Source organism: Haliotis rufescens, unplaced genomic scaffold, assembly GCF_023055435.1.
Source record: "Haliotis rufescens isolate VD_foot unplaced genomic scaffold, xgHalRufe1.0.p SCAF_8, whole genome shotgun sequence".
In the NCBI taxonomy this organism is placed as follows: Eukaryota; Metazoa; Mollusca; class Gastropoda; order Lepetellida; family Haliotidae; genus Haliotis; species Haliotis rufescens.
The window spans coordinates 42,530,332-42,558,309 of record NW_025964372.1 but is presented as its reverse complement, the minus strand read 5'-3'; the positions used below and the strand labels follow the sequence as shown (position 1 = coordinate 42,558,309).

The 27,978-nt window shown below is 39.5% G+C and overlaps 1 protein-coding gene across 3 annotated transcripts in view; it reads right to left on the bottom strand.

Annotated features, from left to right (window-relative positions):
• Positions 1–409: 409 nt before the first annotated feature.
• LOC124114974 overlaps positions 410–27,978 on the bottom strand; it is a 31,461-nt gene continuing 3,892 nt past the window's right edge. The window contains exons 2-21 of one of the 3 annotated variants that reach the window (XM_048389170.1): positions 22,293–22,510; positions 21,128–21,217; positions 20,494–20,623; positions 19,912–20,044; positions 19,612–19,705; positions 19,201–19,266; positions 17,755–17,897; positions 16,866–16,915; positions 16,035–16,149; positions 15,285–15,461; positions 12,882–13,023; positions 12,632–12,742; positions 12,365–12,419; positions 11,695–11,841; positions 7,304–7,432; positions 5,842–5,973; positions 4,465–4,596; positions 3,056–3,187; positions 987–1,872; positions 410–944 (exon numbers count right to left, since the gene is read on the bottom strand). In XM_048389170.1, coding sequence (XP_048245127.1) covers positions 1,019–1,872; positions 3,056–3,187; positions 4,465–4,596; positions 5,842–5,973; positions 7,304–7,432; positions 11,695–11,841; positions 12,365–12,419; positions 12,632–12,742; positions 12,882–13,023; positions 15,285–15,461; positions 16,035–16,149; positions 16,866–16,915; positions 17,755–17,897; positions 19,201–19,266; positions 19,612–19,705; positions 19,912–20,044; positions 20,494–20,623; positions 21,128–21,217; positions 22,293–22,510 — 3,050 coding nt within the window. In that variant the 3' untranslated portion in view covers positions 410–944; positions 987–1,018. Of the gene's footprint in view, positions 1,873–3,055; positions 3,188–4,464; positions 4,597–5,841; positions 5,974–7,303; positions 7,433–11,694; positions 11,842–12,364; positions 12,420–12,631; positions 12,743–12,881; positions 13,024–15,284; positions 15,462–16,034; positions 16,150–16,865; positions 16,916–17,754; positions 17,898–19,200; positions 19,267–19,611; positions 19,706–19,911; positions 20,045–20,493; positions 20,624–21,127; positions 21,218–22,292; positions 22,511–27,978 lie in introns of all 3 variants that reach the window. The other 2 variants (XM_048389169.1, XM_048389171.1) reach the window with 2 other exon arrangements.

The following is a 27,978-nucleotide window of genomic DNA, read 5'->3' as shown; positions in this document are numbered from 1 at the left end:
AAGATGAATGTGCAGATGTATAGTTTGCATAAATTGTCTAGTCTTTGCCTTTTGCTTTTTAATTAGCAGCTCCAACTGGAACTCATCGCCCAACAACGCAACATGGTTCTGAATGTGAACCTTCTCAGGTCAGAATATCTATAGTTCGCATGATTCGCATGTCATGAGGTCTAACAGGTACTAAGCTTCTGATGCTTGTTGTAAGAGGCGACTAACGGGTTCGGGTGGTCAGGCTCGGTTGATGCATGTAATCGTATCCCAATTGCGTGGATCGATGCTCATGAGGTCAATCACTGGATTATCTGGTTCAGACTCGATTATTTACAGACCGTCGTCATATAGCAGGGATATTGCTGAGTGCGGCGTTAAACAACCAACCAAATAAGTTTCTGATCAAAAGAAACAGTGCTAACATTTCCTTTGAAATTTATTTTGTCGTTCTCTCATAAGTCAAAATCATGGCCCCTTTGGGTGAATTAACAAAATGCAATCAAACATATATGGAGTCATTACTGTCAAGAAAAAGCAGATGCCACAAACAATCACTAAGCAGGAAACCAGAAATCAGTACAAACAGAGCTAAATTGTGAAATCAGTAGCCACACTAAATCAAAGAAAAATCAATACATTATATTGAAACGCACAGTTTTAGGTTCGCTATCAAACATGGCAATACAATGGGTCAAATGAGGGGCAGCAGTAGGGCTTGTAATTAATGTTCAAACATTCACGAATGTTCAGAATAATGTCTTTCAAACATGACTAACTTCTTGAATCATATCAATATTGGATGGTGGAGATTCTGTGATTACAGAACATGTTGTTTTGAAGTAAATGAGACAGACCTCATGTCGAAAAAGGCCTCAACTCACACTCTTGTGTATCTTATATATGGAACCGCAATCCTCCTTGAAACTGTCCCACGTCTCGAAGGATCAAGCATGTTATGTTTGCAAACAGGGATGGTAACCCTTAATTCCATTCACTTGCTGCCGCCGACATTTTACTGGTGCTTCAATCATTTACTGCCACTGAAAATCACTGCAAGTAAACCTGCGACGATCTCTGCTGCAACATACCAGAGTGTTGGAACTGATATGACTGTAGCTGTGCTGGACATTATTTCTGTACTGGTAGCTTGTTTTGATGGAGGTGAAGAATTTTGTGTTGTGCGGGCTGTTGTAGGAATTGTTGATGTAGTTGTTGGTGTAGTTGTTGTTGCAGTTGTGGTAGTTATTGGTGTAATTGTGGTAATTATTGGTGTAGTAGTGGTAGTTGGTAAAGTGGTAGTTGTTGGTGCAGTTGTAGTAGATGTTAGTGTAGTTATGGTAGTTGTTGGTACAGTAGTAGTTGTTACAGTTGTTGGTGTAGCTGTGGCAGTCGTTGTAGTAGTTGTTGGTGCCATTGTGGTAGTTGTTGGTGTAGTTGTGGTAGATGTTAGTGTAGTAGTGGTAGTTATTGTAATTGTGGTAGTTGGTAAAGTGGTAGTTATTTGTTCAGTTGTGGTAGATGTTAGTGTAGTTGTGGTGGTTGTTGGTACAGTTGTAGTTGTTGTAGTTGTTGATGGCGTAGCTGTTGGTGCAGTTGGTGTAGTTGTTGTTGCAGTTGTGGTAGATGTTAGTGTAGTAGTGGTAGTTGGTGTAATTGTGGTAGTTGGTAAAGTGGTAGTTATTGGTGCAATTGTGGTAGATGTTAGTGTAGTTGTGGTGGTTGTTGGTACAGTTGTAGTTGTTGTAGTTGTTGTAGTTGTGGAAGATTGTGACGTAAAATTGCGACAAGTGTCACAACACCTCCCAATGTAGTCGGGACCGGAAGTGATACAGTTGCTATAGGCACATGGGCCAGTCAACGTGTTGTCGCCATAGGGACAGTCTGCAACATAATCAAGCAGCATTTAAACGTTCAAATATTTGCTAATTGCTATATTGATGACAATAGTGTCGAGCATGTTCGTCTTTCAATTATCATAACCATCGTGTTACCTTTCACTAGACCATGGTCCATGTGGAAGTAAATCCCAAGGTAATGCAGATGAAACATGTTTAACCCTTTGGTGAATCCGATGATCAATGGCAGCACATGGTGGTAAGAGGCATAGATTCCATTCGCGGATAGATTCACAGTAAATTTATGCAACTCCGCATAACTATTCTTTTCAACTATAAGACATATGTCGTCATTTAGACCAGCTCTCACACGTAATGTCATCACATAAATTATAGATACCAGACACTGCGATGACGGACGACTATGCGCTGCAGACAACAATTATGGAGCTTTGGAATACATTACAAAAGAGGAATTGACATGTCTTCAGGTTTTAGAGTCAAAACAAAAGGTGTTAGGACATGCTATACAGTCTAATAAATTGCAATATTGACACTCGTTCTTCAGGAGACAAGGAATACCATGCACTTATCTCTCTTTCTATCTTACTCTTATCATCAAATATTCTACATTATGTGAACTGGATTCCTTATTAACTGCCCCCCCCCCCCCCCCCCCCCCCCCCCAATGTATCGTATGGCATATATCAGACACCTTAGTGTTGAAGCTTAGATTTACAGTTAAACAAATCTGTTAAGTGACGAAATCAACCGAAACAAAATCAGAATACGGAAGAAATACACACTTTGGGTTAATGCGTGCAAAGTATTGTACCATAACAATATATAACCACCAACTCCAATTTGAAACAAAATAAAACTGTTAATAGATATGTTGAAGTATTGTGACTGATTACACGTGTCCTTTCTGAATAGTTCCTAATATAAGTAGACATGATTTAAGTTTCCTGTAGAGGACACATAGAGGAGAGGCAAATATAGAGTAATGTCAAAATGTTAACTTATGATAATACTGACAATGGCCAACAGTGTGCAGAAATATCTAGCATTTATGTTTCTACGAAGCAGTTATTAGTATATATATTACTTCTAACTAATGAGCCATAATGCTCCGTAGGTTACCCATGGCTCCTCAATTCTTTCAAACATTAGATCATAATCCAAAACCCAAACCAGACCTCACCAAAACCCCTAGTGTCTGTACTTACCACCTCCTGATGAGTAGGCTGAGCAAGTCTCACAACAGCCATAGGCATTGTTTTCAATGTAACAAAGACGTTTCTGTTCCTGAGTAATAACAGTGTCACAGTCAGAGTAACGATCCCCATACGTGCAATTGGCTGGAAAACATACAATTCAATAATATGAATATTGACGAAATACACACTTTGTGTTAAAGGCATGAAACTTTGCATGTCAAACTGTTAATAAACCAGTTGTAATATTGTGATTGATAATATCTGATCTATTCTGAATAGTTCAAAAGATTAGCAGAATTGTGTTAGGATTCATGTTAATATTGACAATGGTTAGCATTGTGTAAAAACACCTGCCATTAACACAATAGATATGTTGTAATATTGTAACTGATTACACGTGGTCCTTTCTGAATAGTTCCTAATATAAGTAGACATGATTTAAGTTTCCTGTAGAGGACACATAGAGGAGAGGTAAATATAGAGTAGCGTCTAAATGCTAACTGTATCAAAATGATAATACTGACAATGGTAAACAGTGTGCAGAAATATCTACTATTTATGTTTCTACGAAGCAGTTATGAGTAGATATATTACTATGAACTAATGATCCATAGTGCTCTGTAGTTTACCCATAACTTCCTCAATGCTTTCAAACATAAGATCATAATACAACTGTAAACATGAATATACAAAATAATTAACAAACGTTTCTACCCACAGGTGGCTACTGGGCGCGAAAGGCAACACCTATGTGAGGTGAGGTGAAATTGGGTTAAACGTCGCGTCCAAGATTATTGCACTTATATAGCGACGTGCATTCACGTGTGTGTGAGGCCGCTTGTACTATTTCGGACTGACACCGGTTTATAGTGCGAGCACACTGAGATTCCATGACGCAGTTTAACACGAATATCCTACGCAGACACAGTATACTGACTCCGAGACGACCAGTCCTTGTTTTAGCCCCTTAATGCCGAGCGCCAGGCAGGGTAACCACAAGTACCATCTTTTAACGTCTTTTTGGTATAACGCGGCCGGGGATCGAACCCCGGACCTTCCGCTCTTCGGGCGGATGCTCTACCACTAGACCACGGAGGCGGTCTGCAACACCTATGTGAAACACCCTCGCGACTATGATATATGTACCCGTCAATAACCTAAATGTTGCAGATTAGAATTTGAGCAAATCCCTTAATTTCGATGATCAGGAGTATGTTATGTATAAAGCCAATATATACTTGGTGCTCAAATAAAAAAAAAAATACGGCCTGTCCAATAACTTTTAATAATGATAACTGCAGAAACTCGAAAATAAGATTTAGACTTATATAATCCTTATAAACTACAACTTGAATGATTGACTAAATCATCCAAAACCAAAACCAGACCTCACCAAAACCCCTATTGTCTGTACTTACCACCACCTGACGAGTAGGCTGAGCAAGTTTCACAACAGCCATAGGCATTGTCTTCAATGTAACAAAGACGTTTCTGTTCCTGAGTAATAGCAGTGTCACAGTCAGAGAAACGATCACCATATGTGCAATTTGCTGGAAAACAAATAATTCAATAACATGAACATTGCAGAAATACGCACAACTGTTAATAAATCAGTTGTAATATCGTGATTGATAATATCTGATCTATTCTGAATAGTTCATAAGATAAGAAGAATTGTGTTAGGATTCATGTTAATATTGACAATGGTTAGCATTGTGTAAAAACACCTGCCATTAACACAATAGATATGTTGTAATATTGTAACTGATTACACGTGGTCCTTTCTGAATAGTTCCTAATATAAGTAGACATGATTTAAGTTTCCTGTAGAGGACACATAGAGGAGAGGTAAATCTAGAGTAGCGTCTAAATGCTAACTGTATTAAAATGATAATACTGACAATGGTCAACAGTGTGCAGAAATATCTACTATTTATGTTTCTACGAAGCAGTTATGAGTAGATATATTACTATGAACTAATGATCCATAGTGCTCTGTAGTTTACCCATAACTTCCTCAATGCTTTCAAACATAAGATCATAATACAACTGTAAACATGAATATACAAAATAATTAACAAACGTTTCTACCCACAGGTGGCTACTGGGCGCGAAAGGCAACACCTATGTGAGGTGAGGTGAAATTGGGTTAAACGTCGCGTCCAAGATTATTGCACTTATATAGCGACGTGCATTCACGTGTGTGTGAGGCCGCTTGTACTATTTCGGACTGACACCGGTTTATAGTGCGAGCACACTGAGATTCCATGACGCAGTTTAACACGAATATCCTACGCAGACACAGTATACTGACTCCGAGACGACCAGTCCTTGTTTTAGCCCCTTAATGCCGAGCGCCAGGCAGGGTAACCACAAGTACCATCTTTTAACGTCTTTTTGGTATAACGCGGCCGGGGATCGAACCCCGGACCTTCCGCTCTTCGGGCGGATGCTCTACCACTAGACCACGGAGGCGGTCTGCAACACCTATGTGAAACACCCTCGCGACTATGATATATGTACCCGTCAATAACCTAAATGTTGCAGATTAGAATTTGAGCAAATCCCTTAATTTCGATGATCAGGAGTATGTTATGTATAAAGCCAATATATACTTGGTGCTCAAATAAAAAAAAAAATACGGCCTGTCCAATAACTTTTAATAATGATAACTGCAGAAACTCGAAAATAAGATTTAGACTTATATAATCCTTATAAACTACAACTTGAATGATTGACTAAATCATCCAAAACCAAAACCAGACCTCACCAAAACCCCTATTGTCTGTACTTACCACCACCTGTCGAATAGGCTGAGCAAGTTTCACAACAGCCATAGGCATTGTCTTCAATGTAACAAAGACGTTTCTGTTCCTGAGTAATAACAGTGTCACAGTCAGAGAAACGATCACCATATGTGCAATTTGCTGGAAAACAAACAATTCAATAACATGAACATTGCTGAAATACGCACAACTGTTAATAAATCAGTTGTAATATCGTGATTGATAATATCTGATCTATTCTGAATAGTTCATAAGATAAGAAGAATTGTTTTACGATTCATGTTCATATTGACAATGGTTAGCATTGTGTAAAAACACCTGCCATTAACACAATTATCGTATATCCAATATAACGCTTTGTAACACCAATTTTATGAATAACATATTACTGCTTTAATAATAAGAGAAGTAGATGGTACATATTGATACGCTGGCTTGATACATTGGATATACTAGACTGATACATTGGAGTGAATGAGTATGGTTTTACGCCGCTTTTAGCAATATTCCAGCAATATCACGGCAGGGGACACCAGAAATGGGCTTCACACATTGCACCCATGCCGGGAATCGAACCCAGGTCCTCGGCGTGACGAGCGAACGCTTTAACCACTAGGCTATCCGATATATGATATCCGCCTCTGATATATTGGACTGAAGAATTAGATTAATACATTGTTTTGACACATCGTATTGATACATTGGGTTGATAGATGATATTGATACGCTGGATTGATATTTTGTATTGATACATGAGATTGATAATGTGTACTGGTTTATTGGGATGATCTGATACACTGGACTGACATATTGTATTGATACATTGCATTGATACATTGGACTGATACCTTGAACGTAAACATTTGACTGATACACTCGACATATATAGTGGACACATTTATTTGAGTGATACACTCGACTGATACATTGGATTGATATACTGGTCTGATACATTGGATTGGTACATTGAACTGGTACATTGGATTGAAACAATTGACTTATACATTGGATTGATAAATTGGTCTGATGCAATCAATTAATACATCGGACTGATAAAGGGGACTTCTACATTGAATTGATTCATTAGGCCTATACACTGGACTTATAGATTAGGTTGAAGTGATACATTCGAGTGATGCATTGAATTGATACATTGGACTGATACAGTGGACGGATACATTGAACTGATACGGTGGACTGATGAATTTGGTCACAGATCCGGTATTAAATCAAGTATTTTGATTGTATGTTAAGGGGAGATATCCCAGTTTGGAATTGGTGAAAGACATCTAATCATTTAAAAAGTATTTTATTCCATAGAATAACTTACTGCCACTCATTAACGTTAACAAATTAACATTTTAATAATTTCAACCTCACATTTCAGTGTGCAAACTTTCGACTTACCAGTGTCTGTATTTATAAGATTCTCCGAAACTCAAACCGTCTAAAGGTCTCTATCATTACTTACCTACTGCCGACTTGAAAAGTGGGCATGTTTCACAACAACCCCGGGCAGTTCCTTCACTGTAGCATAAACCTTTCGTGTCCTGAGTTAATGTGTCACAGTTTCTATATCGATCTCCATATGGACAGTTTTCTAGAGCAAACGAAATATACAAATACACATAAGAAATATGAGGCAAATAAATACAAACGTATCTTAATCTTGAAGATGACCCGTTGGTTAACACATCAGTCAATATGTCCATGTTCAACAGACACTGATGGCAACATTCCAAATGACACAAACCGTAGGGGAGGTACGTAAACCACGTGCTGAGTACCACAGAGGAGTGAATGTCATACTGGATTATCACGTGGTACTTGTATCCACAATTCACACAACAGTAAGTACAGTCTTGAACATTACTGCTTTATGCTTTTATTGAATATGTTTGCTGGATGTGTTTGGCTATTACATTATTGTATGGTTTTATCATGTGAGAATCGCAAAAATCAAGTAATAATATGGAAATGGGGGTGATTTGTATTTGAGACAGTTCGTGTTTTGTTTGATTCTTGTTTCTAAACACTAAACTATTGAACAATAGTTTATCATTGTTAATAATTCTAAGAAAACTACCTCAATTACATATCTGCCATAGATCCTGCATTTTGGCTTCAATCACACTAACTAAAATCTTCAGATTTTCAACAGACGTCCTCTTCACTGTCAATCACACAATTAGTTGTCGCCAAGTTGTCTCGTAACTACCCAAGCCAAGGCATCATAATGGCGGCAACACCACTTTCATCTACTACTAGAGGTAGACGAATTCGAGACGTGGGAGGGAGTAATTCGTATGTAAAAGAGGCAGTATTTTTAGAATTATCAACAATGATAAACTATTATTCAATAATTTTTACGAAGCTTCTACACCTGTTACATATCTGCCAGAATATACCAGAGGGACCCCTGTGTAATTCACAGCAAACCCCTTTCTGGAAATCATTATGTACTGATTCTAATCCTACTTGAGATAATTTCCTCTGAAATTCCCCTTGAGGACTTGAAAATCAGATACTGTGTCAAGAATCAGTCACATATGTGATATTTACATTAGATTTACCACATATTTGCTGATGTTGATCGTGAATAAACCTAGATTTGTGATTTTTAATACCGACGATTACGTCACTTCCGGTATGTCACTTCCCCCTTTTGGTAATGGCGTCTTTCTAGGTCTATTTCTACCCCAAAGGCGTCATTTAGCAACTTTTTTTCGGGTGCTGACGTCACTTTCTCTTATTCTCTCACTTCCGGTCTAATGGTCATAATTGATATTTAAGGTGCTTCTAATCCTCCCTACACCTGATATGCAGAATAATAATCAAAGGTGTACACACCCTCTGATGCTGCTGGTGTCGGAGGATGAAGGTCTCCCCGATCTTGCCACAGCTTCTGAGGCAAGTTCAGAGTATACGGATGTCTGCATCTTCTGCATGAAAACTTCCAGGCGGTTAGATGTAGACTGCAGATTTTCGTGAAATATGCTGGACTTGGGTTGTCATAGCAGATCTCGACGAAGTGGTTACTGTATAGGTTCCTCCATTTGTAGCCTGCTTCTGAATATAGGCCACTACTGTGGTGTTGTCCGTGGCTATGAGAACAGATGATAGATGAAGATGTATCCACCATTCCAGGATGGCGTTATATATGGCCTTGATTTCCCTGCAGTTGATATGAAGGTTTTTCTCCACTGTGTTCCACGATCCCTGTACGATGAGATCGTCCATATGGGCTCCCCATCCCGAATCTGACGCGTCTGTGAATAGATGGTGCTCGTGCGTCGGATATATCAGAGGGATGCCACTCATCACATGTTCTCTGTGATTCCACCAATGGAGGTCTCATAGTAATCTGGGAGTTAACTGAGTCAGGCACTCTTGGCCGTGAGATCGTATATAGTTGACACATATCTGTAGAGGACATAGCATCAGCCTTCCTCTGAAGATCATAACCTGTAGAGACGTAAAGTTGCCCTGAAGAGACATCCACCACCTCGGCGACTTGCTGGGTTGACTTGAAAGTGATTGATTCATCTATATAGTCTTATCGAATCGATCCTCCGATGGGCATAGATATCCCCTGTCTAGCTGGAATCTTACTCTGATGTATATAATGTCTTGAACCGGAGTAGTCTCTGACTTGGATGGATTGACTAGAAGGTCATAAGTTTGACCATGAATATCAAGTTCTGATGTAGCTGATCTTTTCCTTGGTCTGTCGCTAGGAAGTCGCCCAGATAGCTTTGAATTCGAACTAGCTGGAGGTGAGCGAACTTGATGACTGGTGCTGTAATCCTGGTGAATAGCCAAAGCTCTATTGCTATCCCGAATGGTAGGACTTGGAATTCGTAGCGTCGACCATTGAAGCGTAGATAGTTACTGGAGGATGGGTTTCTCGGGACGTGAAGATATGCATCTGTTAGTCTAGGCTGATAAGCCAGTCCCCTTTCTTCAACCTAGACCATAATTTCCGTATGGACTCCATCTGGAATTTTGGTGGAGGTACCAGATCTCTTGATGAGGGTTTTTAATTTATAATCATCCTCATCTCGGTTGTATTTTTTTCCAGAAGACCAGAGAGTAAAAACCCTTGGCTCCGACCAGGGGAAATCTTCGGCCCACGGCGTGTCTGTTCAGGATCGGGTGTTCCCTGAAGTGTAGCTTGTATCCATGATCCACGACGTGTTGAATCCAGTGGGCGGGCATAACTCGCTTCCATTTTTCGGCGTATGACAGTAGACGCCTTCCCACTGGGCCCGGATTCGGCATTATGTTGAAAGACGATAGGCGTTAATCACAGTCCATAGACATAACTAGGATAATGGATATAATGGATAATCGTCGCACTCTGCGTTTATACCGTAGGTTTCGTCACCCTCCGGTCACCATGATTCCGGTATAATCTGTCTCTGTGTGGCTTGTGGTCCATGGGTAGCGGAAGCCATGCAGTGGCTGCACTTTCGGCCGGCTGGCCAGTCGGCTGCCTGGGTCGGCTGCCGGCTGCCTGCCGTGCGGCTGGCTTGGGAACCGTTGGCTGATGAAGGTCATACGGTAAGCCGTAGTCGGTCGGCTGGGTAGCTGTGGGTGGCTGGCCCATGGAGTCCGTGCAACTGTTCAGCGTCTGGCTGGTGTGGCTGGCTGGCTTGGTTGCCGTGGACGGCCTGTACATGGATACCGTGCCGTTCCCGTACGGTATTCTCCCTTGGTTGGGTAACGCCTGCTGGCTGACCGTACGGCCCAGTTTACTGGTCTATTGTAGATGGGCCTACGGCCGTGGAAGAAGATCGGATAGTCTATGCCAGAGCTATCTCTTTGATCTTTCCTATCTCTGTATCCATTGCTGAGAGCTTCGTCTCGAGCATGCCCTTCACCATCTCCTGCTGTTGAACAGTTGGTTGATCAGACTCATGGTGGGTGCAGGAGATGGTGGGTGGACTGGAGAGGGAGGCACTGGAGTGGAAACTGATTTTCAAGTTACGATGTTTTCCACTTTCTTCTTGGCAGCCTCGCACCTACTGCATTGTTCACATCTCTTCTACTAAGTGCAGGCCATAGCTCTGCACTTCGTGCAGTTTTCATGAGGACCTCCCCTGACCATGAATCGGCCACACTTCTTGCACCCAGGTGTAGAGGGAGACAACATGACGACCTCACAAAATCCCCAAACACAGGCTTTTATGTCTGTTATTATAGAAAACTTATGAGAATTATCTTAGGTTAATGTGCCTTACTACCAAGTGCTAGATTGTTACTGTGGGAGTTAACTCAAGCACACACAGGAAAAAAAGTGATGTTGCCGCCATCATGGCGTCATGGCTTCGGTAGTTACACGACTACTCTGCGACAACTAATTGTGTGATTGACAGTGAGAAGGACGTCTGTTGAAAATCTGAACATTTTAGTAAGTGTGATTGAAGCCAAAATACAGGATTTATGATTTATATATGTACCCGGGGCAGATGTTTTGATAGAATTGTTTCTAGTACAGAAAAGCAGTGAAAACCCTTTGCTCACAACCCATTTTCCCCGGAAAACCAGCATGTAAAAAAAGAACTGATATTGCCGTTGGTTAATTCTTTTTCAAAAACAAATTATTTGCTGCATCAAAAATATCAGCTCAGTTACCCCCACCCCCAACCCACCACCACCACATCACTCCACCCACGATCCCATAGACAGCACCATTACAAAGTATTCCCTATTGGAACATGATATTTTCTCTGTACATATCGAATACATGAAACATGTAGATGTAAAGCACATTAGATTTATACTTAGAAATAGTGTACATTCTGTACAATATGCTTGAAATGACTTAACGAGAGACTACTATCATTAAGAAATAAGTACCGTCATTTCTCTTGTAGATAGGACAGGTCTCACAGCAGGCCGTCAAATAACCAGGATTGTAGCACAAACGTGGTGTTGCACTTATCAGCTCAGCACATGTTCTATTGCCCGGGTACACGATTGGCTGGTTCCCAAAGAGACAGTCAGCTGAAATTGTTGGCAGGTTTCCGAAAGTGATCATTGCATTCAAGGAAAAGATGTCGTCCGAGATATTATGGCGCTCTCTAACGAGGTATAGCATACACACCCAGAAAAAAAAGTCAAGTACCACTTACTATTTCTTAAATTTGTATCCTGTTTTAATGTTCTGACGACAAACATTTGTTTTGGTTCACCGTGTGACATACTCGAATTGAAATACAGAATATCGAATATTTATGATCATTAATTTGTTTTGTGACCGTTTCATGACAATATGACCATGACTACCATTGCTTCCTTTGCTTCTTTAAATGATATTATGTACACTTTTTTTGTATCGATTGGTGGTCTGATGTGCTACGACACATTTGGCAAAGTTGCATCCCTAAGTGCTTCCAAGATCCACTGCTAGTGGATTCGAAGTCACAGATTCACCTTTGTTATGATCCGTAGTTTGTCAGCATCATACCCATGCTCCCGAGAAGCGATTCCTCTGAATTATGTGTAAACGTATACTTCAATAACTTACTATTGTTTTGTTCTGGTGCATCTATGGAAAACACACAGTGTCCAGCAACACACCACTGAAATCACAGCGCAACACATATAACACTACTAATGATAATAATAACAACAATTTATGAAACATTTATAGCAATTTTTACGCCTATCAACTTATACAGTCCAATTTCATGAACATGTTGACATTCAATTTTCATTCACAGTTCCCTGGGAAGTGCATGCAAATGTTAACATGGGTTAAGTACAGACACATATGCACGTTCAGATGGTGTACCTTTTTATCGCCACATGGCGTTCCGTCTGCAGCGTTTCGGGACGACTTAAGCTGTTCCTTGCCACAGACCATTCTCTTGCATATGTTTTCTGAATTACCTATGTCGATATCCTGTAAATGTCATGTTCAGTAGTGAGTAAAATGTCTATCGTGATAATGGAAATATAGCAGAAAGACAGTTTTACACCTGTCTAGTATATGATGGACCAAGCAGGATTTCTTCTAATGCTAATAAATATATTTTTCGTACTGATCGCAAGACGAAGCCTGGCCCAAACATCATTTGACACTGCGTGTGAACGTCGTAGAGCTGTCCCGGCATCGTCCCCGTGATGTTTGTCACAGAAGCCGGCTCGAGACTCGTCTGTAGGCATTGCTGTTGGGCATTTGTACTGAAAAATATACGATACTGAATAGGAAATATCACGGCTGTATTATGTTATATGGATATACTCATGGGCATAGGCACCAGCACATATTGTAAAATGTCACAATACTGTAGGTGAGGTGAGGAGAAATATTCTTTTTATGTCGCGTCCAAGATTATTGCACTTATATAGCGATGTGCATGCACGTGTGTGTGTATGTGTGTATGTGTGTGCGCGTGCGTGCGTGCGTGCGTGCTCGTGTGTGTGCGTGCGTGCGCGTTTGTGGCTCCTTGTAATAGTCCGGATTGATGCCGATTGATAGTGCTAGCCCACTAAGATACCATGCCGCAGTTTAACATGAATGCCCCTCTCAGACACAGTATACTGACTCCGAGCCGACCAGTCCTTGTTTTTGCCCCTTAATGCCGAGCGCCAGACAGGGTAGCAACAAGTACCATCTTTCAAGGTCTATTCGCATGACGCGGCCGGGGTCGAACCCCGGACCTTCCGCTCTCCGGCGGACGCTCTACAACTAGACCACGGATGCGGTCCATAATGCTGTAAATACGTTACGCAGAGTTATTAATTTTGCCTTAGCTGCGCCAGCAACCGACGGTCTTGGTTTCGGATTCCAGTGAACACACCACCACACATATTCACTCCTAAAAATGTGTCACCTTTACCAATCACCTTTCGCACTAACCAAGTTGAAAATATATTGGTTTGGAAAACATATTTTAACAGGGCTAATGAAAAACAACTCACTGAAACTCAGCTTTTATTGTAAATAATACTTTATAATTGACAAGTTGATTATGGCTAAATTAAAGGAAATAGTAATGTATTCATAGTCAGGAAAGAAATGCCGTGGACAAAGGTAATGAAATAATTCTTAGATACACCTAACAAATTTATAGTATTAGATGACTTATCATGGGCAAGCACACAACCACTTTGGCATACACCGTATAAAATGAATCACGTGAAAAAGCTGTCGACAGCAAATGTCTGACACCCCAAAAAGAGTCGGATTATTCCAGATCTTCAGTTATAAAGTGTTCATTTCACATATAGGTTTGAGTGTTAAGGTTGTTTTTATTATAGCACCAAATTTTTATATAAGATAGCTACACGTTAAATCGCAAAGAAGATGAAGAACGAAGCGTGGTTTATTTCACGATAAAACATTGTTCTATCATGACGTCATTTCTGGAGATTCGAACATGCGCTCGTAATCTGATGACGTCGTAAATTGGATGACGTTATTTTTGAGAGGTAAGTGTCAAGTGAGTTGTTCCCCATAGATGTAGCTGGACACAGCAGATACACGCAATGGCCAAACGATCGTATCCAAAAGTGGAAGAGATATGACAATCGGTATTGGAAGAAACGGTGCAGATAATCTACGAGACAGTTGTGATAATACCAAACTTAACCCACCTTGTACACAAAATGGAATTGTCCGACATTGCCGAGGTTTGACTGTATTCAGGGAGTCATCATTATTTTAAATATGGATTACTGTCTTTAAAGCTTGTACAATTTATTGACATCCTTCAAAAGGCTGTACAAAATGTTCATATCTCATATATGATTTAAACGTCTCGTGGTCGTTGTTTTATCTTACAGTTTATTCTCCCTGCAGTGTTTTATTGTACAATAAATAACTCCCTCTCGTCGTTTATTTCTTAAATATGTCGAGTTCAAACGATATACATATTTTATAATGCACACACAAATCGTCTTTACAAGTAAAATTCACCTAATAGATAAAGAAACTACCATCTCACTTTTGAATCCTGATCCAAAATCTAGCTTGGCTACATTTAAACAAAATGGTTAACTGTTTATAGTAAAACCTTGTTAACCTGAGGCTCCCATCAAATAAAACGTATAAAAACATGTACCGTATTCGACGTAATAAGCGCCAAGGGCGCTTTCAAAATTAGAAATAGGGGGCTCTTATTAGAATATTATTTTGGTGAAAAAAAACCAGGGTTGAAAGATAAATTTTGTGGTTTAAGCTGACAGCCTGAAATCAGCAAATATCGCCGTTGGCGCTTATTGGAGCGGGGCGCTTATTACGTCGAATACGGTAATTGATCGCATGATCAGGAACAGTTAATATAGTGGTCACCACTTCATTATACCTGTGTGCCTGTCTGTCTGTCTGTCTATCCGTCTGTTTGGAAATACATGTATGGTACCCCCATCTCCCATGTCGATGTGTGTCAGGTTTCTATTCCATTTATTTTCTTTTTCACTGTTTCGTCTTTCATACCAACCCGTTTGTCAGGATTCCTTGGATGAAGGTTTGAAAGTAGCGTGACGAGCATGTAGAAAAGACGTAGTAGTTGTTGTGGTCAAGAACATGGGTCGTGCTGTACCCGCTGCCGGTCATGATGTACTCGTGTGTAGAGTTACACGCGTTGTTGTATTCCCCGTCATGCCAGGCGCTGAGCCTGCGAAATACCAGGTTCGATTTACAAGATATATTCATCTCTCTTCATCATCCTATTTTTATCAATATTTTAGCACCATCCCATGCGTTTCACACACAGCACCAATGAAGGGATTTAACCCAAGAAATTTGTATGCTGAGAAATTGCTTTATTCACACAGTTAAGCGTCCGTGAAGATCCGGGGTAGAATAGGTCTTCAGCAACCCTTACTTGCCCTAAAAGGTGACAATGCTTGTCGTAAGAGGCGATTAACGGGATCGGGTGGTCAGGCTCGCTGACTTGGTTGAAGCATGTCATCGATCCCCATTGTGTCCCGATGCTCATGACATCAATCATTGGATTGTCTCGATTATTTACAGACAGAGTGCGACGTAAAACAACAAACTAACCAACCAACTTGAGAATAGGCTAACATGAATAGCAACAGATGTCCAGTACATGTGTCTTTTCCGGGTTTTGCATGTCGCGTCCGATGTATATATTAGTAATCTAGCATAGATTCGAAATCACCGGCGACCAATAAATATGAACTATTAAAAAAACCATGGTAAACTATACATTAAAAACACTTACGCATGTCCGACTTCATGTGTTGTGACGAGCATGTCGTCAACCAGGTTGTCAGTGTATTCCACAGCTGACACACTGTAATTTGGTGTTTCACATATTGTTCCTACATATGCATATCCTGTGACAAAACGACGATGGAAACTAAACATGAAACACATTAACATATAGCAGGAAAGCGTATGTTTTTAAACCTTCTTTAGAAATATTCCAGGAATATCACAACGGGTGTCCCTAGAAATGGGCTTCAAACCCCGTCTTCAGCGTGATGAGCGAACGCTTCAACCACCAGGTTACCCAACCACCTTATGTATCAAGAAATACCTTCTGTTGCCATTTGCATTGCTTACCGTATAAAGGTAGACTCAATTGTGAAGGTTACAGTGATTATATGCATTTATGTTGATGCGAAATATGTGGATATCCGGATGTATTGTTTTCTACCTGAATACACAAAACGCACAGTAGCTGGATGCCGTTTTCAGGAATGTTCTGGGAAGAACAGATGAACATGAACATGACAATAACTTTAACACTGGGTAAAGAACAACACATATCTCACTATGATTTGTTTGTAATATGTGTAAAGCAAATCCTTAGCCATTTCATATCTCAATTAAACAGAAGTATATTAGTTTTCCTGAAGAAAATCCAGAGGCGATATGAGTAATGTCTTTCCTAACACGAATAATTATAATATAATATGACCACAATTTGTTTTCCTTTTGAGTACACATCAAGGTATCCCCGAACCAAGTGTTACCAAAGGCATGTATAGATTGCTAAAATATTTAGATACTCAATCCAAAATCAAAAAGAAAATATACTACGACTCACCAAGCAGGTTTCTCGTCTGTCCGGTTTTCGCCACAATGAACAGATCGTTCCTAAAACGAATTGGTAACATGACATGATCTTTGAGCACCGACAGAGATTTAGCAGGACAGAGTATCACCATATTAATGATAGCCCTGGATTCTTTAATTTATAGAGTTAATTACGTTTAAGCATAATTTCAGTCATATATCCACGTGTTAGATTTGTTTGATGTTCTAAAGCGTCATTAGCCAAATTGCCTTGTGTCGTTTTTTCTTCGATTCATTGAAAATATTTCGATTCCGATACTGACTTTTAGCTCATGTTTTGTTGTGAACCATGAATATGCCGCCGCCAGAAGACTCCTGGACATCTTGAGCCTGATACCATGTCAGTATTTAAAATGTTTTAAAGCTGAATTTTGAACCGATGTCGAGTGTTCCTTCCTATAAAGTGTTCATTACATGGCTGGAAATGGCTCTACCCTTGACCCGATGTGAGGGTCTCAGACGTGAACATATTACCACAATACCGGAAACATAATCAGGGCGAATTTGGGATTCCAGGCTACGATAATCTGATGTAAGTGGTAACATTTGTAAATGCAGAAATAACGAGATGTGTACCCAGAACATTTGGGGAAAAAAGGTAGTGGGATAGAAAGAAAAAGGGTAATGTTTAGAGATATCAAGAAAAGCCGATCTAGAACGGACAGAGTGAGCGAGTTCAAATTCAACCCTGCATCACCAGTGCTTCAGACAAAAAGCAAAGAGAACTAATGAATGAAAACAAACACAAGTACAACACGGGCAACTAATATAGAGATAACACAACAGGGAATAAGATGGTCAGGGAAATGTGTGAATTTAATATTCTTTAAATATACTTTAAGCTGATTGTGACAACTCACGCTGTGAACACAATAATGTGGTCATTGTCAGGGAATCCTGGTGTGTCAGCCTTCCATTGCCTTGTGCCACTGAGAAGTTTATCACCATCTATCTTCGTTTCATTAACTACAGCACTTTGGAACGGTCGTGGTAACTGCACATCCTAAAATGGTATATGGAGTAAAATGATACATACAAAATAATGATGCATGGAGTACAACGATACATACAAAATAATGATACATGAAGTATCATGATACATACATAATATTGATACACGGAATACCATGATACATACAAAATAATGATACATGGAGTACCATGATACATACATAATAAGGATACACTGAGTACCATGTGACATACATAATAATGATACACGGAATACCATGATACATACAAAATAATGATACATGGAGTACCATGATACATACATAATAATGATACGAGGAATACCATGATACATACATAATAATGATACATGGAGTACCATGATACACACATAATAATGATACATGGAGTACCATGATACATACATAATAATGATACATGGAGCACCATGATACATACATAATAATGATATATGGAGCACCATGATACATAAAAAATAATGATACATGGAGTACCAAGATACATACAAAATAATGATACATGGAGTACCATGATACACACATAATAATGATACATGGAGCACCATGATACATACATAATAATGATACACGGAGTACCATGATACATACATAATAATGATACATGGAGTACCATGATACATACAGAATAATGATACATGGAGCACCATGATACATACATAATAATGATACATGGAGTACCATGATACATACAAAATAATGATACAGGGAGCACCATGATACATACATAATAATGATAAATGGAGTACCATGATACATACATAATAATGATACATGGAGTTCCATGATACATACACAATAATGATACACAGAGTACCATGATACATACATACTAATGATACATGGAGTACCTAGAGACATACATGTATAACAAAACGATACATAGTGGAAGGTTACATGTCTTAAATTAGTGATTGAAGTTGTTTATATCAAACAGAAATCCTAGGCTCACATATTGGAGTGAATCAGATTGTTTAATTATTAACGATAATATCAATATTGTCTTATCATAACCATGTTTTTGGAAATTTAGTAATCCTGTGTTTGTTGTTATTGTGCTTTTGAAAATGGTTTATCTAGCTACTTTCTTTGGGGTAAATCTACCGTCATAGCTAAGCTGAATTGTGTTTGGTACATATGAACTGTGATGATAGGTGATGTCAACATAATACCTTCACACAAGGTAAACTTAGTGTCACCTATACAGTGACGCTATCAGATATCACCATCAATACAGCGTAAAATTAAAAAGTTGTTACTTATAATATAACACGTCAGTGTTTGTTTACTTAACACCCCTGGAGGCAAACATCTTACCTCAATGATATATCCTACCAGGTTTATGTTGTACAGAGGGGACGCCTTCTTATAACGGAGATCTACCTGTTATGGAAAGGGAAATAGTATGTTAAGGTTACTTAACAGGAAAAATGATAATAAGATCATGACAACATCTAAACTCGTCAATTTGTATCCAAACTAACCCATATTATCACGTAGCGATCTATGCTAAACTGTTAAATTTACTTAATGATTTTTTTAATTGACAAAATATAAAGTAGACACAATTTATGGATAACAGCTTCTTTAATACTGTAAAGGCTATGTTCGGTATAGATCCTTTTACCGTTGTGAAGCAAGACTGACAACAACCATTTGCTCGCCAGGATCTATACCGAAACGTCGCCTTTACAGTATTCAAGAAGTTGTTACTAGTAGAAACCTCACCCCGTTTACAAGATGTGCAAAGTGTCTTTTGATGCCTTGTTTTGTCTCCTGGTGCTTCAAGGCTTCGGACAGCTGGGTTGCTCTGGAATACCATCTGTCACATACAACGGAATCAACTACCAGAAAATGCGTTGACAAGATAAAATCTCCCATGGTACACAATACAAAGGATTTATTTGCAGGGATTGAATGGCAAATGTATTTATTATGTCAGAGATATTAATATCTTGCTAGGTAAGACACATTGCAGTATGAGATTATTGATTGGTTTAACTGTGTTGTGAGGTAAAAGACAAGTACCTTTCATAAACAGAGAACGCTATCACCGTAATAACGTCCACGTAGATTGGCTCCTGAATCTGGCGCTTCTTCCTCAAGGATTCTGATGCCATCATCTCAATGTCACTTCCTGACTGACCCTTCTCGCCATCATCTGAATAAAATACACACATGTCCATGTGACATTTACTCATGTTATTTGTAACCTCTACGTTAACCATTTCTTATTTCTGTTTCTTGATAATGTGCAAAACAACTTACTATCGGTTATCATGCCAAAATATTATTGATTGTTTCGAACCAGTCTTGCATTCGCGTATCTCTACAAATATAACCTTGAAAAAACCTGCATCTCTACAGATTTAACCTTGAAAAAACGTCCCTCTCCATTTTCTTTACTTGCTCGTGTCATAGTCGACACAACCATTTGATAATGTCAGATAACTTTACTGTCACAACGGACCGACCATTATATATTTGGGTGCAGCCGGGATTTTTCTGTGACAAAACATACAATATTCTGAAAGGAAGAGCGAAAGAAATTATTTTTAGAACATCCAACGGAGGATTTCTTTGTTTCCGTTAAACCGACGAACACCTTACCATCATTATCTATTGGTCGAATGTGTACTGGGGAAGAAGTAAGTGTGTATTTGATATCACTGGAAGCTGATTCTGTTCCTGTCGGCTTCAGCTCATACATACTTGGTCCATTGAGCAAGAGAAATCCTTCCTGGTGTATAAACAACAATTGTAATTTGCATCTGTTTCATTATTTCCGTGTTGAATTACATTTCATAGACTCAAAATATATATCTGTTAAGACTATTTTTATGACCTTACAATACAGCTACTTTGGTGAACTTTCAAAGGATGGAACAATCTGTGGCTCGCACAATAATTCTAATCCTTGTGTTCGAAATGTCCGCCTCAATCGCGAATGATATATATGAACGAATTGTAGCACATGTAAACGAAATGCATTTTATATGAGGCGTCACGTTCATGAAGACATAAACCTGTTCTACTTAAAAGGTATTATTTAAATTGATAGCGAACTCCTTCTGGAGACATTTCCTTCTGGTTTCCATCTAAAAGGAACTTGATGTATAGAACAATCTGTACAATCGACACAGGCGTTGTTCTGTTGATCTTAATTGATTATGGGTACATCATACAGATTATATCAATTGCCATTCAACATTATCATATTAGTTTGAAAAGTGGTGACACATACAAATGCATAATACGGTTGGTTCTCCTCCTTAATAACGCAGGTAACCTCGATGTTAGCCATGTGAATCACATCCTGGTATTCGGCTGTTCCCTGAAAGAAAATTAAAAGGTATGTTGTAATAATTACAACAGGAAATGACATTCTTTATGAATAGGAGAGTGTCGTTTTTGAATTGTGCTAATGCCTATCTAACCCTTATGCATATCAGGTTAATATGAGCTTTATGACATATATTTTCCAAAGTTAACAAGTGACGTATTTGCAGATATAGGTGCGACACTTCTTTCTTTGCTTTTTGAAACGCCGGTATGTATCACGGACGGTTGTTTCCTTGAAGATTAAATATTCTTGTGCTAATAAACAAGACAGAAATAAACATGGTTAAGATTGTAAAACATTTTTTGTTTTATTTTGTTTGTTGTTTTACGCCGGACTCAATATTTCAGCCATATTTCAGTGTTTTTTAAATATTCTCGTCTGGACAAGACAATCCAATGATAGACATTAAGAACATCGTGATACGCAATTGCTTTGTTTGTTTGCTTGTTGTTCAACGCCCCACCCAGAACTATTCCAGATATATGACGGCGGTTTGTAAATAATCGAGTCTGGACCAGACAATCCAGTGTTTGTCATCACGAGGATCGATCCACGCAATTGGAATACCATCAACCAAGTCAGCAAGCCTGACCACCAGATCCCGTTAGTCGCCTCTTACAACAAGCAAGGTCGCCTTTTACAGCAAGAATGATTCCCGAAGACCCATTCTACCACGGATCTTCACGCGTCAAATGTTTTTGAGAAGGGTAAAGTAAATTTCTATCTTTCTAAGATAAAAGTGAAAAATGATTTTATCAATTTTGAAAATGAAATATGCAAATGATATTTTGACAATTGAATACACACCCCACCCTATAGATAATGTAAAAATACATTTTGACTTCGTTAAATGTCAAGAATGATTATTGCATCGATAAAAGTCTCACAAACAGTTCTGGGTTAGTTTCTTGTATTTTCTACACCCGTACATGCCCTTTTGCTAATATGCGTAAACGATCTCTGTAAAAATTGATATCATGAATATTTACCATACTACATACGTTCTCATCTAATCTACATTATAACAACTCTTGCAACAAATACTGAGTTATGACAGCATTATTACCTCCATCTCCAACACTGTATCTCTGACGATGATTGGGTTCCCCTTCTCATCCTGTCTAGATACATATATGGGGGTTGTTTTCTTCACTGACGTGCTGGTCTCCAACTGAAGAGTGACGGAGTCATTGTGTGTCCTTACACGCACTGTGAACTCCCTGGGGAGAGTACAGTCTCTCAACCCTTGATTTGGCTTTAGAATGTCAACGATAGCTCCTATACCTAGAAGGAAGAACGATATATGTCAGATATTTCATTCCAAATGAAGGTTGTATTCTCAAATATAATTCTTCACAGATAATTCCAGCTTGGTAAGTGGTCTAATGAAGTATGTGGTATAAGAGCACTTTGGAAATAGAAAAAAATGCTATAACAACAATGCAACCACTGAAGTGTTAAATACTATCAATAATAATCCAAAATTAACGCAGTAAAATAAACATATTCATGTATACCATTTCAAAAGTTATATTTAATGCATGTTACCTGTCATCTTCCAAGCTAAAACAAGAAGTTAATTAAGTTTATCCGCTAAGTAAAAGATATAATACGAGGATAAATTAATTTATTAGCGGCATGAAATATTGATGGGCCCTAAGAGTTACCTCCCTTTGGTAACATTGACTATATATATACAGATTCAAGTCGCGTGTTGTCTCTTCTTGCCGATGTTTTCAGAACGCTATGTGCAGTTAAATGTAACCAACGGCTCGCCAATCAACAGTATGCCACGAGGCAAGAAGCTACAGAAAAGAAAGGCGAAGGAAGACGGCCGAAAGCGTCAACGAGATGAGACAGAGGGGACAGACAACGCAACACGGATGACGCAGAACACTGACGGGACAGGGACCACAGGTGGCTACAAGAGATTGAAAATGGCAGCTGACAAGACCAAAAAGGAGCTAAAATCAGGTGAGGCGGTTTCTGTTTCAACCTTTCCATCAATCAACATAAACCATGAACAGGGTGGTCAGTCGAGTGGCCTAACTAGTTCAGAAATTGCTGAAGATATGAACGATACCCCCATTATTTGGTGTGTTGAAGACAAGATAAGCGACCCATTGCCACAATCACTGAAAGAAAAAATCTGGAATTATCATTATTATTCTGAAGACAACCCAACCAGGATTTGTTTAATCACAGCATATTGGGATGGTAACATTGGTTGGTTCTTTTGTTGTTTAATGCGGCACTCAGCAATATTCCAGCTATATGACGGCGGTCTGTTAATAATCGAGTCTGGCGAGACAATCCAGTAATTAATATCATGAGCATCCATCCACGCAATTGGGATCGATGACATGCATCAACAAAGTCAGCGAGCCTGACCACCCGATCCCGTTAGTCTCCTCTTACGACAAACATAGTCGCCTTTTACGGCAAGCATGGGTTACTGAAGACCTATTCTATCCCGGATCTGATGGTAACAATGAATGGTAGGGGTGGTATTGAGGTTATGAAAAAATCTTCAGCCAGCATTGTCTACATGCTTCCTTATTTACATGATCGTTTCCCTAAAAAGATTCCCAGAAAAGCACCAACAGTAGATTAAGTATATGAATACCAGGTAGGCAGGACAAAAAATATGATGGTATAGGTTGGAGATCATATGATCAACATTTTAGAATTAGACAGGCACGCGATCCCAGCAATTCATGGGCAAGAATCTATCCAGATTATTGGCTGATGTTCAAGAACAACCACTCCAAACAGAGTATGCGGACCATATCACCCCAGTCCAACATGCAGGGCCGTCGCCCATGGCCATGTTATGATTACAACTACTGGAGCTGTAGCAGACAAAATTGCAAGTATTCCCATTCTTGTATTCAGTGTACCAAACTTTATCCCATGAAATCCTGCAGATTTCGAACAAACCAAAATAAGCCAAAAGTTTCAGCTTTCCATTGAAGGTTTCTCACCCATTAAGACTAGTGTATTGAGAATTTTGCTCGAAAGGTATCCGGATCAGGATCAGGCAGCGGCAGCAGAATTAATAGAAGGCTCACACAGGGTTTTGTTTTGAACTATAGTGGTCCTCGTAAGGAAACAGAATCTCCTTACCTAAATTCTGCAGAAGGAAACACTGCGGTCACTCATGATAAACTTAATAAAGAAATAAAAGCAGGGAGAATGTTAGGTCCGTTCCAGTATCGACCAATACCTACTCGTAATCTCAGGATATCACCGATAGGTATTGTACCTAAAAAAGAACCAGGTCAGTTTCGAATAATACACCATTTATCCTGTCAGATAGGCTCATCAGTTAATGATCACATTGAAGAGAAGTCAGCATGAGTAAAATATACTAGTTTTGACAGTGCAGTTGAAATAGTTCAAACTTTAGGTAAAAGCTGCCAGTTAGCAAAGTCTGACATAAAGAGCGCTTTTAGACTTTGTCCTATTAATCATTCAGACTTAGGAATAAAATTCAAGCAACAGTATTATGTGTATATGTGCCTACCCATGGGATGCAAGGTAAGTTGTGCTCTCTTTGAAAAGTTTGCATCTTTTCTTCAATGGGCTGTCCAACAATCAATTCAAGCTGGAGATGTTTTACATTACCTGGATGACTTTCTGTTTGGAGGTGAGATGAATACAAATGAATGCAGCATAGCACTAGATACTTTTATGAATCTTTGTGAAGACTTGGGGGTCCCTGTAGCACATGAAAAAACAGTACAACCTTGTACAAAGATCACCTTTTTGGGCCTAGAAATTGACTTAGAGGAGATGTTGGTCAGGATTCCTCCAGATAAAATTGCCAAGTGTCTGGATCTACTCTCGTAATTAATGGGAAAACGCAAAAATCACTTTGGAAAGGATGCAGTCTCTCATTGGAACCTTAAATTGTCTATGCAGAGCTATCCCTATGGGATGTCCTTTCTCTAGAAGAATGATTGACTCCACGAAGTATGTTCACAACCACATGACAGGATTCGCATTACTAAGGAGATCAAACTGGATTTATCAACATGGTTCTTCTTCTTCAGAAACAACAAAGGCATATCTGTATTTCAAAATAGGTTATGGATGGATAATGATCAGATTCAATTGTACACCGATAGTGCAGGTGCAGAAGACATGGTATTTGGGATATATTTCAACGGAAGATGGGTATCAGAAAAGTGGCCAAAGGAATGGATTGAAGCTGGTTTCCTTTCTGACATTACATTTTTAGAACTATTTCCAATAATCATTGCAGTAAACCTGCAAGGTCATCACCTCCAACACAAGAAGGTTGTTTTCAACACTGACAATCAAGCGGTTGTGACCATTTTGAAAAAATTATCTGCAAAGTCACCGCGGGTTATGGTACTCGTAAGAGCATTAGTTCTCAGCTGTTTGGAAGTTAATCTTATGGTAAGAGGCAAATACATCCCAGGTAAGCTCAACACAATAGCAGACGCGTTGTCTCGATCTGAATTTCAGAGGTTTCGTCAGTTGGCACCAGGTGCGGACTCAGAGTCAACACAGATACCAACTTCAATTTGGAATCTGATACTGAAGCTGAAAGTCTACTAGACCATTCAATCGCAGAGAATACTAGGAAAGCATTTAAATCTGCAGTAAATCAATTTGAGATGTTCAGATCACAAGTAGGTCTTCCAGCCACATGGCCAGCCCCCTTACAGCATTTAGTAAGATATTTAGGTTACTTGTCACTAAAACAGGCATCGCCAGCTACAGCTGCACAACATTTGTCAGGATTGGGCAGACAACATAAATTACTTGGCTTTCCTGACCTGATGAAAAAGAGAAAATGAGAAAAATGCTGAAAGGTATGAGGAACATGTCTTCCATGGATGATAGCAGGGCCCCAATTACCCTTTGTTTGCTTGAGAAACTTATGCACGGTTTGCAGCATGTCTGCTCATCACGCTATGAAGCATGCTTGTTCAAGGCCATGTTCTCGCTTACATTTTATGGATTTCTCTGGGTAAGTGAGGTCACACCATCTGGATCAAAACATGAGAGCAGATAACTGTTTGGTGATGCCACAGCCCTAGATGACGATATTACTCAACTGTTTCTTCACTACAGTACTAGTCCAGTGACTCAGTTTCAATTCAGGGCTGTACATGCTAAGGCTCTTAGATTTATTGGCTGTTGTACATCATAATACAAATCACAGTCATTTCGCATTGGTGCAGCCACAACTGCTGCCATTCAAGGCATCCCAGAGCAAACAATCCTGGAGTGGGGCCGGTCAAATGCCTTTAAATCATATATTAGAATCAACTTGGCTTAATTCAGTATCTCGTCATCAAATTCTTCATATGTTTACAGAAATTTGGATAGTCGGCTCATCGATTGTGTACTGGGCTCACAGAAGGGCAGTTGGACGACCAATATGTTTACATCTGTCTTTGGAAAAACCTGGCGGAGGGATAACTTGGCTTGGGTAAAGGGGGATGAAGTGGCAACAACTAATCCCATATCTCAGATGAAAGATCCAGAGGTCGCCACCCCCAAAATACTTGTTATACAGTTGGGGTCCAATGACCTTGTCGATAGAAGTGGTAAACAGTTATGCTCTGTTATAGAGGCGGATATTCAAGCTATCACTAAGCTTATGCCCCAAACCAAGTTAATGTGGTCAGAGATGCTTCCTAGACAACACTGGCGTGGGGCCAAGAATAATGCTGCTATTGAGCATAAGAGCAAAAGGGTCAATTGGTTTGCGGCTGTGGCTGTTTGTAGCCGAGCGGGTATTATGGTTAAACATGACATAACAAGTCAAATATCTGGCATGTACCGTGACCCGGTGTATGATAGGATCCACCTCTCTGATTTGGGTAATGACATTTATTTAACAATTTTGCAAGACAGCATTGAAAATGCTTTGAATACCATTCATATGTTCGCTCTCTAGCTTATTAATCCCAAACATCTGGTGGCTTGCTGGCAATGGTACATTTGGTGGGGCATTCTTGCATAGACAAGAAGTGGTGGCGGGGAATCTGGGGGCAAAATGCTTTTAGCTTGTTGTTATTGCATTGAGTAATGCATACCCTACCTGTTAACTACTCTCAGTATCACCAGTCAGTGTGATACTCCAACTGGTAATGCTTTGATTTGTATGTGCGTACACTGCTTGTGTACTAGGTTTTTGCTGCGGTGCTTCAGGAGGCGCTATCGATGTGAATGTTGATATCCTCGTAGGTGTGTGCTTCCTTTGCTTTGCTTGGGTTGCCCAGGTACCTTCGGGTAGGCACCCACTATAGCTTTTAGGTCCCTAGGCTCCCAGCTACTGTCCAATTTGAAATATACTGCGCCCATTTATTCCCACCAAACTGTTGTTTTTGTTTTACTTTCTGAGAGTTAGCATAATAACCCTGAAATCTAATCGTAAAAGAATTCAGTGTGAAACCAAGAAATGGTATAAATTAACTAGGTGTCTAATCAATGGAAATTATTGCAAAGTATTGCAATGGCAGTTTACAATATAGTGGCAGTACAACATTCAATGGCAGTTCAATTACAATGGAAGCATGACACATAATAGTGACAATAATATTCACCTAGCAATAACAATGGTCAATGAGGCCTAGGCTCTATGTCCAGGGTCAAAACGTCATCGTTACACAACCGCTGGGCGTGATGTAATGGGAAATGCGTGAGGCACCGGCTTGCCGCTTTGTATATAGTCTAAATATGTTCTAGAAGGTTCTGTACAGTGCTGGACT